The 13,171-nt window shown below is 47.6% G+C and overlaps 7 protein-coding genes across 8 annotated transcripts; 4 read left to right on the top strand and 3 right to left on the bottom strand.

The window, feature by feature from the left end:
- Positions 1-31: 31 nt before the first annotated feature.
- Positions 32-1,615, bottom strand: ONS95_002218 (uncharacterized protein). 2 transcript variants are annotated; one of them, XM_058495463.1, is made up of 4 exons: positions 1,128-1,395; positions 698-1,063; positions 558-643; positions 32-494 (listed from the first exon to the last, which is right to left on the bottom strand). In XM_058495463.1, the coding sequence occupies exons 1-4, from the start codon at positions 1,231-1,233 to the stop codon at positions 183-185; spliced, it is 870 nt and encodes a 289-aa protein (XP_058354191.1). In that variant the 5' UTR covers positions 1,234-1,395; the 3' UTR covers positions 32-182. The 2 variants fall into 2 exon arrangements, with proteins under 2 accessions (XP_058354191.1, XP_058354192.1); XM_058495464.1 differs by having other exon boundaries at positions 698-1,615.
- A 211-nt stretch (positions 1,616-1,826) lies between these two features.
- Positions 1,827-2,201, top strand: ONS95_002217 (uncharacterized protein; the record flags this gene model as incomplete). Its single annotated transcript, XM_058495462.1, has 1 exon — positions 1,827-2,201. One exon carries the CDS (start codon positions 1,827-1,829, stop codon positions 2,199-2,201), a length of 375 nt encoding a protein of 124 aa, XP_058354190.1.
- Positions 2,202-3,000: 799 nt separating this feature from the next.
- Positions 3,001-4,494, bottom strand: ONS95_002216 (uncharacterized protein). The gene has a single exon (XM_058495461.1). The coding sequence runs from the start codon at positions 3,874-3,876 to the stop codon at positions 3,151-3,153; it is 726 nt and encodes a 241-aa protein (XP_058354189.1). The 5' UTR covers positions 3,877-4,494; the 3' UTR covers positions 3,001-3,150.
- A 689-nt stretch (positions 4,495-5,183) lies between these two features.
- Positions 5,184-5,730, top strand: ONS95_002215 (uncharacterized protein; the record flags this gene model as incomplete). Its single annotated transcript, XM_058495460.1, has 5 exons — positions 5,184-5,227; positions 5,283-5,337; positions 5,395-5,502; positions 5,563-5,622; positions 5,683-5,730. 5 exons carry the CDS (start codon positions 5,184-5,186, stop codon positions 5,728-5,730), a joined length of 315 nt encoding a protein of 104 aa, XP_058354188.1.
- Positions 5,731-5,966: 236 nt separating this feature from the next.
- ONS95_002214 (uncharacterized protein) lies at positions 5,967-7,889 on the bottom strand (the record flags this gene model as incomplete). The annotated part of the gene is made up of 1 exon (XM_058495459.1): positions 5,967-7,889. The coding sequence occupies one exon, from the start codon at positions 7,887-7,889 to the stop codon at positions 5,967-5,969; it is 1,923 nt and encodes a 640-aa protein (XP_058354187.1).
- A 616-nt stretch (positions 7,890-8,505) lies between these two features.
- Positions 8,506-10,248, top strand: ONS95_002213 (uncharacterized protein; the record flags this gene model as incomplete). Its single annotated transcript, XM_058495458.1, has 2 exons — positions 8,506-8,579; positions 8,676-10,248. 2 exons carry the CDS (start codon positions 8,506-8,508, stop codon positions 10,246-10,248), a joined length of 1,647 nt encoding a protein of 548 aa, XP_058354186.1.
- A 621-nt stretch (positions 10,249-10,869) lies between these two features.
- Positions 10,870-12,953, top strand: MT2 (Sphingolipid C9-methyltransferase 2; the record flags this gene model as incomplete). The annotated part of the gene is made up of 4 exons (XM_058495457.1): positions 10,870-11,223; positions 11,406-11,892; positions 11,943-12,694; positions 12,744-12,953. 4 exons carry the CDS (start codon positions 10,870-10,872, stop codon positions 12,951-12,953), a joined length of 1,803 nt encoding a protein of 600 aa, XP_058354185.1.
- Between the last annotated feature and the right edge of the window lie 218 nt (positions 12,954-13,171).

Genomic DNA, 13,171 nt, shown 5'->3' with positions numbered 1-13,171 from the left:
ATAGTTTTAAACCAATATTGTCCTAATTGAGAGACTACAGCCCGAGTCCTCGAAATTCACGAAATCTCCTCAAGGGCCCAAGGCGCGCAAGGAGAGAAACCTTTGTTTTTATTTGTTTTTTATGATCTTTCTACATATCTTTCTGTCGCTCATTTGTCAGCCTCTCGCCTTCCAAGAAACTCTCAGCGAAAGAACTCCCCGTCTCCATAACTTTTCTCATGTCTGTAAACATTATATTCCTGCTTCGTCGTATCACTGAATATTTTCTTCGTCCATTCAGTATCGATAGTTTCTCTCAACGCATTCATGTCGAAATTCTCATCAAATTCATGGATCGCATGCCAGGTTGGAGGCTCATCTCTCTCCTGTATTACAAGATCGTCCTTGGAAGTGAGGCCAAACATTACCCTGGTGTCTTCATTTGTTGAGTGGTGCATAAGTCTGTACCTCGTTGTACGGAGATATCCAGGGACTGTTGAGAGACGTTCGAGATGCTTGAGTTTGTAAGCATTTTATCAGAGCAAGCGGCGAGTGATAGGGTGTACGCCAGCACTCACTTCTTGATTATACCAATCATGTAGATGTTCTTCTTTCAATGATAAGCCCAACTCAAACCCTCCAGTAGCTATGAACTTCACTTTCTCTGCAGTTCTGTTAGTGGGAGTGCCTTCAGGCGACCGGCTGTTAAGCTCCTTACCTCCAGCTGTTCCACGTGGATCATATTTCTGAATCAATTTATATTCCCTGAAGTCCAGATCCGCAAAATCATACGGAGCTCCTTTATTCGGCATGAAATCGCTATAGAGTCTGAGCTGCTTGAAGCCTTCCCCATGAATATCTGCCAGATTCTCCATCGGGTACACCAACAAGTAGGGTCTCTCGGCGTCAGGTTTGACATTGCTGAAACGGAATGCGGAGTTGATCGGTGTCTTTTCGAGGATATCTGGGATGTGGTCCTCTTCGTACCATTTCAGGTATGTTTTATCGTCCAGTACATCGGTGCAAACTATTTTGGAGGTCACATAGATGATCCCAGGTCCTTCGAGGGTGAGTTCCGCCATCTCTAAGTCGGACTTTAGTTGCCGTATCTCGCATGTGTTAGATTGTCTAAAACCCGACAGACTGACCGAGGGAGAATTCATGAAGTTTTCCCTTGTTACACAGCACGGCCTTCTTGTAGGACAGAACATTGGAGAACATGTGGGGCTTGGGACTGGGGATGCCCCACAGCATCCTGTGCAACACATTTTACCCCGCATTATTTACCCCTCACAAGATATAAACAATTGTTTGAGTCATGTAAAATCGGATTATTTGATTGTCGCAACCGAAAAGTTAATAATGCCTCGTAAGCGAATGTGGTCAAGGTCACGACTTATCACAGGTTCTATGCTTACAGTAGAGGTTCCGGAGATCACAAGCCCGATCGACGGGAATGACTAATATTGAGCTTCTTTACAAACTGGTTTTTAAAACCTGCTCCTAGAAAATGGAACAAACAGCTTTTCTATTCTTAGTATTTCAGTTTGATTGTTGAATACCCAGATTAGTGCTCTATTTCTAGGAATAAAGCGGAGACGAAGGCGGAGTGAATAGTTGATTAGCCCTGCATTGACGTGGTTTTTGGTGACAATGATATCTTGGACATGCATTTAATCGAGATGCAGTTATTCACCGAGGTTCTTAAAACTTCTAGTCTACGTATTTCTATCATTTCGAAATTTTCGCAGTTCACGACTCCAATCAACATACACTAGTTACACATCCCATCCTTCACAATATCTCCACAAGACAGGCAGAAGTACAACACACAAATTCTCCCAAACATGTCCAAGATCAAAGATTTAAAGTCGAGAATTCTATCAAAGATAGTCGTCAAGCCTATCAGTTGGCAATGCTGCCAAGTAAGTGCCGCCTCCAGCGTCCCAAGAATCCCAACATTTTTTTGGCTGACGAAATGCAGTGCAGTCACACCAATAGCACTCATAATCAGCATGTCAATACAAATAGACGGTTATCCGTGTAACCATAAGAAATGCGACAGATGCCAAGTCAGCTTCGAGAACTCAGGGCAGGCGGATGGCGCAGAAGATGTTCGCTTAGCGATGGTACAATCATTTGACTGGAATCACAAGGGCAACATAGGGCTGTACGATGATGAGAAGAAGATTCGGTGGCCCAATGAAGAATATTTCTTTTGAATACACATGAGAATGATGGTACCTCATCATGTTGACTCAGTCTAATTCAGCCTTGCTTCGCCCCTTTCGTGACTGTGGCTGGCCCTCGCTTAAGCGAGTCTGCGAATGAGCCACCCAAACAAAGCCGACCACCTCACAAAGAAGTGATTCACAGTTGGGGACTGAGCCGATTTCTTTGAACCGACATTCCTTATTTAATTATGTTTGCGATCCACCTTCTGACGAGGATAATGTTAACACGCCCCGTGAATTTTGATAGCTTCTCCGAGGCACCGAGTGGAATGGGTACCGCTGAGAAATCATCAGACGAATTCCCGTACGTTTGGGTTTGTTGCAAAGTAAGTACCGTCTGTCTATTGAAAAAATGATAAGAGTTGATCTCTGTGTTAGTGCGACAAGTTCAATGGTACGGCCAAATACTTTCGCAATAATGAGTCATGTTCGGCCTGCAAACATCCAAGTTGTGCTCAGTGCATCGATACGGAGCCCGTCGCACCAAAAATTGTTCAGTGCAATTGGATTTGCTGCAATGTAATGTGGAGTTTATTTCCAAATACGAGAGCGTCGCTAATGTAACTAACTAGTGCTTCGAACTCAAAGACATAATGAACGATCCGAGCGAGATTTGTAGGAAGTGTAATCACAAAGGATGCGAGGAATGTTTTGATGCTTCATAATTAGTGGATGTGTGGAAGCTGGAAGTGTTGAAAAAAGAGCTCGTGTATATAGATTGTGTGATTTGGAGAAATTGACAGGGACTAAAACTGGAAAAATCACAAGTGTCATAGTCATGAAAAGAAGTTTGAACAAACACTGAATGTGTTATTGATCCTAATTGAGCCTGTTGGCCATGTCTATATACTCCACCAGTCTATCCGTTCTCCCCAAACTCCCGGAAACCATGCACAAAAGAGAAAAAGCAAACAACCGTCCATCCATCTAGACCCCTCTACAAGGTTCCCTCACCCAAGCATCTCTTGAGAGGGAACTCATCACCAGTGCAAAGACTGATCGTTCCATCGACCCAAGAGAGTCCACCGGAAGCCTTGCTGGTGTATGAGTCTGCCTGGTAGAAAGCACGGCTAGCAGAGCCGACGCAGCCAGAGTCAACGAAGCCGCTGTGTCTTGTAGTCCATGGGTTGCTGACAACAGCTCCGTACTTTCCATCGGGAACGCCGAAGGTGTACGCAGCAGAGTAGGTAGACGACCAAGTCTCTGAGTAGCTGATTCCGAAGGAAGCTGTGAGGAAGGTCTCTGGGATAGCAGCCGAGAGACCAGCGGTGACGGAAACGGAGTTGGAGATGGAATAGCCTTCAGTGACGGAGACGGTAGCTGAATCTCCTGTGGCGTGGATGACGGAGGACATGAGGACGTCCCAGTCGAGGAAAGTTTGGACTGGGTTGGGTGTGAAGACTGTGATGCTGTCGCAACGCTTGTTGAGGGTTGAAGCAGTGGAGTTGACTGGCCCGGTGCCGGAGACGAGATCTGGGTGGATGGCTGCTGGTCTGCCAATCATGGCGCCGTTTTGGAGGGACTCCCAGGCGGTCTTGTTCATGATTTCGACGCGGCCCTCTCCATAGACGATGATCTCATCTGGGTTGAGAGTCCGGGGAACGACTGCTGCGGAAGCGAGGCCAGCGGCCATGACGAGGGAGAGAATGCTGGAAGAGAACATATTGAATGATGAAGAAAGATTGAAGTGAGTGACTGCTCAAGTAATGAGTGTGGAATTCTGAAAAGAAAGAATGAGTGTGGTGGTGATTAGGATCTTGAGGCGAGATGCTGAGATGAAGAGTTGAGAAGTCGGAATACCGCCTCACTATATACTATCGACTATGGCTATCATGGCTGTACCCGGTAGGATCATAGAACATCTCAATTGAGCAGGATGGACTTGGCGAAGTGATGAGTGGCGTGGTCGGACACGCCGGACAGCAGCCACGACCGAAGGCCCGGGTCATCGAAACGAGGAAGTCAAGTCCTACCAAGGCGATCAAATCTACAAGAAACTCGGTCGAGAGTTTTCGGATGAACTTCCGGCGCAGAAAGTGATCTATGCGTTGCTGTTTGATGATTTGTGGGTTGGCCTGAGGGTGAACAGAGCCACAAGTTGCCTCATTGGTAAACTTCCAGAAACACAAGTTATGCGCTATGAAGCCACCCCAAGCTTACAACTCCACAATCTCTACGAGATCTGGCTGTTGAAACGAGGGGCTAGCAAGGTGAAGATTCATGCAGAGACAACGGGGTATGGTCAAAGGGCTGAATGGACCGTGCTCCCCCGTCCTTTTCGGTAAAGTCGTCATCAAAACACCTTGACAAAGTTCACCCCATCTCCACAAATATTGTCATATCAGGTCATGTTCAGGATCGCTAAGTCTTTGCATGAGTCGATTCATAAGGCATGAAACGCATATCCTTGAAAAGGAGGTGTTAATCCTATCGGCACTCACGGGTCGAAGTCGGCATGTAGTCGGGACAAGCTCTCAGGAGAAAATAAACTCTCGCTTACGTTTCAAAACATAGCCGAATAGGTTAGCACCAGATATGCATATCTAGAATAGCATCTTTAAGATGAGTTTGTGAAGAAGTAGCTATTTGCGGAGAATATGAAGAGGCTGAGTCCTCGCTAGTAAACTTTGCACTTGGTGATCCCTTGCTTCAGGTTGACAGCGGGCGGCTAGCCATGTTTGCTTTGACACTTCCGAGAACGCTGAGGGGAATCCTTGGGACAAGACAATTAATCAATTGTTGCTATGCAGAGTTTCAGGTTTCCATCCTGCTTCGGCGAATAGTTATCGGCGGCCCCGAAATGCGAGTGTAGATGTATTCTGACGTGCATGTTGAAATAATATAAGGCTGAACGCGTTCCCCGACTAAGTGCTCTTCACCCATCTCAACCACACTCTTTAATACCTTTCCAACTTCACAATCAACTTACACTCGTTACAGTCGTTTAACACATTCATTTACACTTTCAAAATGCAATTCTCAACTTTCCTCGTCGCTGCTGCCTTCGCCGCCGGGTAAGCCAACCCCCCTTTAATGCTTATTCGCTTTCAGTACTGACATCAATTCTAGTGTCATCGCTGATACCCATTTCAATGCCATCTGTGTTGATGATGCCGAAGGAGGAGTGAGTTTCTCTCCCGCTTAACAACCTTACAATCAAGTGCTTGCTAACACGTTCTAGTTCGTCTACAACGCAGCCGCAACCGAGAAATCCTGCAACGACTACCTTCTCCGCAACCAAGGCCAAACCGGCTTAGATTTCTGGGAGACTTGCGCTGACTGCAAAATGGTATGCTTAACACCACCAATCAAATCCACTCCCCACAAACATTGCTGATCAGAATCGCAGACTACCGCCAACGAAATCCCATTCTGCAACTCTGCAGCCGGAAGCATTGGAGGCAATGAGGTAAGAATATCCCAGCGCGCAATTTGGATAAAGAAGATATAACTGACTTTTCGGACATAGATCACTGATTACTGCAAGGCCAACGGTGCTCAAGGTGCTCGCACATAGAGTCACTTGATGTACTGGAGCGGTTAACAGATTGGGATTTGCATTTTGGGTAGAGGGTGTCATGGGACTTTTGGCGTATGGCTAGACGGCGTGCTTCTTCCACCCGGGGAGGAATTTGTTGGGATCCTTGATAGACATTTTGATAGACTGGAAAATAAACCAAATTGACAGCAAGGAAGCTGGTCGACACTCTGTTGTTTGAGACATGTGATGCCCCATGACTGGGTTCATTAAACTCAACTGATTACGAGTAGCTTATCATATACCACAGGAGATGCGATACGCCAAGGGTCATCCATGTAGGGCTCAGTCATCCAGACATCCACATAACACTCTCCGATGAGAGTAGTATGAACAACACGAGGCCGCACCCAGCCTGAAGTTGATGTCATTTCCCTCCTAACTTCGCTTACTTCTGCATCAAGTGCTGTGGTATCTTCTTGAGCACGCTGCTTTCGCCGTAGAACAAATGGAACTGGACAGCCTTGAATAAGGTAAACGTGGTCTCCTACCTTCGCCGAAGATGGTATCACAGCGAGCTGATCGGTATCTAAACGCGCTAATCTCCTCCCATCAAGAATGCTTAGGCGGGATGGGTGTTGAAGCCTTTCGACCAGATATTGTTCTGTTGGTTGCCCAGCGACTGGAAGACCCGTATTGTCCTTCATAGTGGTTGTGACTCTTTCAATCGGCAAGATAGATTCGTCCGATCCCAGCCATCTTCGCCACCAATTGTAGTACACTGTATCCCATGGCCTCTTTGATTCCGAGTATGAGTTTCCAGATTGATTATTAATGGGACGAAGTAGAGAATCCACCGATGAGTCTCCTTCCGTGCTGAGGTTATCGATGATGGCGCTGATTTGTTTAATTTTGGATATACGATATGCTTTGCAACAGAGTTTGTTGCATTTGGTGAGGGATCTGATTGTATGATACGCACGAGTCGCATCCTCAGTTTCTGTTGAGCTCGATTCTTTTGTGTCAGACACGTAGTCATTGGGCTTCGACATAATTCGGATGCGTCGAACAGGATGTTGAACAATAGTCCAGTCAGGTGCCCATGAAGCTAGACCTGGCCTACGCTGGGACAAATCGATATCCTCAACATAGCTGAGAATTTCCAAGCTCCCAAACAGACCCATGATGTTCCAAGCGAAATTTTGGTAGACTTGGGCCGCCGTGAGCCCGTAGTCAGCGCGTATGTCAATGTGCCTTGAGAATCCAATAATGCTGAACACTAAGTCTCGAGCGTCGGAGGCACCAAAACCTCGCCTGGAAACCAGGGTCTCCAAAAGGTTCAAGTACCCGGTACGTTTCTCCTTTGTTAAGTATGTTGGATTAGCCGACTTCGACTGAACGTCAACTACTTGCTGCGTAGCGGCGTCTATTGGTATCACGTGGGCAGCCAGAAATGCCCATCGGGATTGGTCCATTTGTTGCACGATGTGCCCTGGAGAGACCTGCAAAGTTCTCAACATATTATGTCGTGGAGGTTCACTGTACCACCGAGTAATAAAATCGCGGAATAACATCCATGAGAATCGGACTCGGCCACATTGAACCATAGGATCACGAGACATAACAAGCTCCTGATAAACCCAAACTCTCGTGAACCAGGGACGTTTGAGAAGAAAACTTGTGACGAATTTACCGTTCTGATCAAGCTCTGTACCAGAATCCTGGGGATTCTCTTCAAGCTGAGCCACGACTCCAGATAACGTCTCTTCGGTACTTGAATCACACTCGCCCAAGAATATGACAGTATGATCCGCTGTCTCGTACACCTTCCCCATTTGCTGGACTTGTCTTCCTTTCTCTCCCTCATCGTCGTTTTGATTGATACACACTCCATCAGCCCAAAGATTCAACACCCTCGTTTCATCTCTCAGATGTCTCAATGCCGAGTCAAGACTTTTGGTGATCTCTAGAGTCTGCTCCCCAACCATGATCACAGTTGTTTGAGTTGCATCACCCCAGACGTATGATAAAGCTGTGTAGTGCTCGAGGATATCTTGTTTGACGGTGCGTAGCCTTGTGTGAATAAGCTCGCAACTGATAATTGAGTCCCTTGATATGGACGGTTTGAGCTGAATCAGCCGGATTCCGTCGTTGTCTTGGATTGGTTGGTACACATATTGTTCGGTTGGATTACTCATATTTAAGACGATGAGATAGGTTTTCTCTGCATGATATGTGCAGATACCGAGACGGCAGGCTTTCAACACATGTACACAATTCCGGCTGCAAATATCAGGCTGGGAGCCTGATATCCGTGCTTAGTCTCGGAAGAGGGAAAGGTCTAGCAAAGGTGGAACGGACAGGAACTTTGACGTTACATGAAAAGACGAATCTTGAGGCACCGCTAGAGGATGTTTATTGTGTAACGTGGCCGGCCTGGTGACATCGAGGTTGAGGTTGTAGATGAAAGCCTGGAGGAGTAAGCGAACGGCAAAAACTCGGTCGGAAACACCGAATTCCTTCTCCCAATCTTCGTCCTCTGATTGGCCAACCTTCCATCATCTCACTGGCTGGATGTCACCCATGCAGCAGGGCTTACTGCAAGCCAAAGTAGTTACCCAAACACAACGATAAATATGTCCCAATTGCACTTCGAGTCGGGCACACACTGTAAAGCTTGATTCTTCAAAATTCGTATGTTTTATCTGCCGGTGCTGACGGCAGAGGCTTTCGATACCGGCACTTGAGATTAAGGTAACATTGGGACCTTGACACTGTGGGGTGTTGATTGAAGCCGATGAGACTTGATTCACGATGGGTTCAGCTGCGCAAAACCCACGAGTGCGGAAGGCTGCACCGAAAGTTAGGACAGGCTGTGGAACGTGCAGGTAAGGAGGACTCGATATCCCATGTCCCAGAGCCCCTAGCCAGGACACTGAATTGATTCTCTTAAATCGAATATGCTGAACAACTTCCCCTTTCAGGAAGCGAAGAGTGAAATGCGATGAAGGCAAACCCTCTTGCAACCGCTGCATCAGATTCGGCGTTGAATGCGATGGGTATCGCCCACCTCCCAAGATCTTCGAGCTAAAGACCGCTCAGAAACGTGACATCCTGCCGAATACAGCACAGATCAAAACATCCATGAGGTCGGGCATGGCTATGCCTTCAATGGGCGCCCTTGCCAATTCTCCTTTCGCTAATATCGAGGAGCACCAGTACTTCGAACTCTTCTGTGTCCGGACAGGCTACGATATCTTCCCAACTTTTGATTCTGGATGCACGAGACAGCGACTTTTGGAATCCTGCCATTTCAACCCTGCGATTCGTCATGCCATCGTTGCACTTGGTGCGCTGGATCGAACAGCGGAGATGGTGAGCTGTTTCGATAAGATGAGCCTGACGCCTGTAGAGCGCGATGCAGCTGCAAATGAGCACCATCAAAATGCACTCAAGCAATATGTGAAAGCCGTCAAGTACATGGCTGCTGACGCCGCGGAGAAGAAACTTGATTTGCGGACTATGCTCTTAACCTGCTTGCTTATCTTGGCTTTCGAGAGCTGGACAGGAAATATGGATTTGGCTGTGAAGCAGGTACATGCTGGTATTCGACTCATCCAGGAGTGGAAGGAAAATTATAGGGACGATGAGGAGAAGTATACCAAGCTTTCGCCGGCGCCTTATGTCGTTGAAGATGATCTTGTGCAGATTTTCTGCAGGCTGGCTGTTCAGCACTCGTTCTTCGCCGACGGACATTCGCCAGGTTTGCATGCTGTGCTCGGTATGGAGGGCCCGAGATTCACGAGATCGATGCCCGATACCTTTGAAGATATATTTGAGGCCGGGAAATACTATAATGGTATCATTCGGCGGGGCGTTTATCTCATCACCACCCATTCCGCGTATCTTGGGCCGGACGTCGAGGAGGAATCTGATATCTGGCGGTGGGCGATGAAAGAGCAGGAGGAGATCCAGTCCGATGTGTGGCGCTTCAACAAAGCGTTTGCACCTGTCCTGGAGAAGGTTGCTGAAGGCCCGCAGAAACATTATGCGCTCTTCATCCAGCTGTCCATGGCCATTGGTTATATCGGTCTCTCGACCCATCTTTCAATCGACGAGTCGATCCACGATCAATACAATCCCGTCTATAAACGGGTTGTTTTCCTCGCTAAAGCAGTCATGCGAGAGATGCCTGCAACAAGCAAAACCCGGCCTTCGAACTTCTGCTTCGATACTCGAGTTATCGTGCCACTGTGGGTTGTAGGGCTGAAGTGTCGCGAGCCGACGATCCGGAGAGAAGCGATTACTTTTCTGCTGGATCATCCGCGGCGAGAGGGAATCTGGGATAGTGTTTTTGCCGGGAAAGTTCTGCAGTGGGCAATGCAGGTTGAGGAGGAGTTTATCGTGGATGGACATGTGCCTACTTGGGCGAGGATTAAAGGAGTAAAGTGGAGTGGTGCAGAGCTGGGAGCGAAGAGGGCAGAGTTGGTATGTTTGCAGAGGGTGAGCGAGGATAGTGAGGAGATGAGGAGGAGGACGAAGAGGATTACTTGGTGATGTGAGATGATTCTTTCCGTCCGGGATGCTGGGAATATCAAAATTGACTACTCTGAATCAAGCAATGAAACATACTTATTACATGACATCGGTAAAATGAGAAACCGTAACTTGCTAATCGTTTATCGAGAGACACTGTCAAAATATCCTTGGCGGTCCAAGAGGTTGGATGGAGTGTTTCGGCAATAAAATGAGGAAGATAGAAAATGCAAAAATATTGCTGGGACGAGCACAAAACAACCATAGAAAACTATGTCGACCCCAAAATACAATCAAGAACATCAAACTTTTCATCCCCATTGTGGTGCGACTTTGCAGACCAGATGTAGATGGGAATCCAGTAGCATTCCATACCGAGAGAGAATTTCGATGATGATCGACGACCAGAAAGCCATGCAAGTTGCAAAATCAGAACAATGAACGCTCTTTCTTGGACTGGGGCCAAGCCATTTGAATTGTCCCGGCAGCCCTCGTCTGTCGTTAGGAGCATCTTGATATCGCCAGCGCCAGTACTCGGATTCTCAGTGGTCGTGCAAGAGATGGAAGTCAACAAAAGAACGAACCCCCTGAGACATCCAAGCAAGGGCCAATGCAGGGGAAAAGGCTGAAAAGCTAAGATGGATGCCACTAGCACGTATTGGGAGCGAAAGTGCGCGCGACCCGCAATTGCCAAAGCCAAGTCCGCCTCACCGCCCAAGCTGCCAGCCAATCCGAGCCGATGAGAGGCTTGTGCTGGTGCCCAAACCTGAACCACATTTCTATAGAAAGACACGACTCTCCCCATCCAACGTTGGAATTGATATATATCGACAGTGTCAAGCTGTCGAGTACAGTTCAATCGAGGAATCCGCTATTATGGCTTCCAATGCGCAGAGCGTCAATGGCTCCGAGAGCGAGTTCGAATTCATCGAGACCCCAAAGGCGCCCACACCAACATTTGAGAAATTCGAGGAATGTGGTGTGAAGACTACTTCTGTGAGTGCCAGATAACTGATGCTCTACAAAGGATGGCAGATGCATTCCTGTATCAGATACATACAAACCACCAGCATATGCTGTACGGGAATGCATCTGCCCCTCTACCTTCTCGCTTCTCTCCCTCAACAACTTTTCATCATTCAACTAGCAATTGAGCAGCCTCAACTGACATCTCGCAGTACCCTTCTATTAAAAATGCCCCTCTCCCAGCAGATGCCGCTGGCAACACCAGCTTTTCGAACCTCCTCCTTTTTGGACTCGTCTTTGGTACTCCAACATATATGTCTTGGAAGATTGGCGGCGGGTTGAAGACCTCCATATTCTTCGGCCTCTTCACCACAGTCCCAATCCTGATCAGCTTCTGGTACCTGGCATCATCATTCAGCCCTCGTAAGAATGAGAAGGCCAGATTCCCAGGTCGTCCAGTCGAGCACTATCTTACCTTCAAGAACCCTGCCGACAAGGCCAAGTACCATGGAAGCAACAAGATCCCAATGGAGACCTTCTATTCTATGTATTTTGATGGAGAAGTTGACTTCAATGGAGATTGTTTGGAGGTTATGGAATACAGACATGACTGGGCTAGCTTCAGATTTACTCTGGGTTTGTTCAAGCATGTGTTTTTTGTTTTTGCGCCGGAAGTCATCATGCACACCAGATCTCAAGGTACGTCGCTCGATCATCTTTATTCCAATCCTCTAACATATCCCTGTCAGATGAGGAGCAAGTCCGAGACCACTACGACCGAGGTGATGACTTTTACGGATGGTTCCTTGGCCCACGTATGGTCTACACATCTGGTGTGATCTCTGATATCAATAAGGAGGAGTCTCTCGAGCAACTCCAGGATAACAAGCTTGCTATTGTCTGCGAGAAGATTGATCTCAAGGAGGGCGAGACACTTCTGGATATTGGCTGTGGATGGGGAACTCTTGCCAAATTCGCCAGTGTCAACTACGGCGCAAAGGCTACTGGAATCACTCTCGGACGCAACCAAACTGCTTGGGGTAATAACGGACTTCGCAAGGCTGGTATCTCTGAAGAGCAGAGCAGGATTCTTTGCATGGATTACCGTGACATCCCAGTCCCAGAAGGCAAATACCAGAAGATCACCTGTCTCGAGATGGCCGAGCACGTTGGGATGAGACATCTTACTCCCTTCCTCCAACAATGTAATGATATGATGGATGACGACGGAATCTTCTTCCTCCAAGTCGCCGGATTGAGAAAAAGCTGGCAGTACGAGGATCTCGTCTGGGGTCTTTTCATGAACAAGTATATCTTCCCTGGTGCTGATGCTTCCTGCCCTCTCAACAACTACATCAGCGCTGTCGAGAGTGCTGGATGGGAAGTCAAGACTATCGATACCATCGGAGTCCACTACTCTGCCACTCTCTGGAGATGGTACAGAAACTGGCTCGCCAACCAGGATAAGGTCAAGGCCAAGTATGGTAACAGATGGTACAGAGTAAGTCTTTTCAGAAGCCCGTGAAGTGAGTGTCGCTAACAGTTCTTAGATTTGGGAGTTCTTCCTTGCGTACTCCGTCATCACCTCCCGTCAAGGAGGAGCCACCTGCTACCAAATGACCCTGGTCAAGAACATCAACTCCACCCACCGCATCGACGGCGTCAACACCCAGTTCTCCCTCTTTGGAGCTCTCAATGCTGCAAAGGCGGCTGGCAAGGCTCTCTTCCCCAAAAATGTCTCGGAGAAGACTGTTAGCTGAATCAATTGACTTTGATCGGGACTTGCAACTGTGCAGAGCAGCCGTAAGGCTGGTAATGGCAACGAATTGAAAATGGAAAGGGAAATGAATGGGAATGGGAAAGGGAACTGGAATGAATAAATAGATATGGCTTTGTATCTAGTACTAGTAGGCGCATTGTGCATCATAGATAGAGTCTTGCAAGTGTTCCGTGCTGTGAGGCTGCAAGAGGTGGGCAT

Source organism: Cadophora gregata (assembly GCF_030347475.1).
Source record: "Cadophora gregata isolate MNR1 chromosome Unknown scaffold_11, whole genome shotgun sequence".
Lineage (NCBI taxonomy): Eukaryota > Fungi > Ascomycota > Leotiomycetes > Helotiales > Ploettnerulaceae > Cadophora > Cadophora gregata.
Note: the sequence above shows the minus strand (reverse complement) of the source record. Positions and strands in the feature narration are given on the sequence as shown.

What these genes read in the sequence shown, in the direction of transcription:
- ONS95_002216 (XM_058495461.1), bottom strand. Translation starts at nt 3,876, where the DNA reads ATGTTCTCTTCCAGCATTCTCTCCCTCGTCATGGCCGCTGGCCTCGCT.
- ONS95_002218 (XM_058495464.1), bottom strand. Translation starts at nt 1,259, where the DNA reads ATGCGGGGTAAAATGTGTTGCACAGGATGCTGTGGGGCATCCCCAGTC. An exon ending in TCCACGTGGAACAGCTGGAG is followed by an intron (nt 644 to 697) that starts GTAAGGAGCTTA and finishes ACAGAACTGCAG; the next exon opens with AGAAAGTGAAGTTCATAGCT. An exon ending in ATGATTGGTATAATCAAGAA is followed by an intron (nt 495 to 557) that starts GTGAGTGCTGGC and finishes TACAAACTCAAG; the next exon opens with CATCTCGAACGTCTCTCAAC.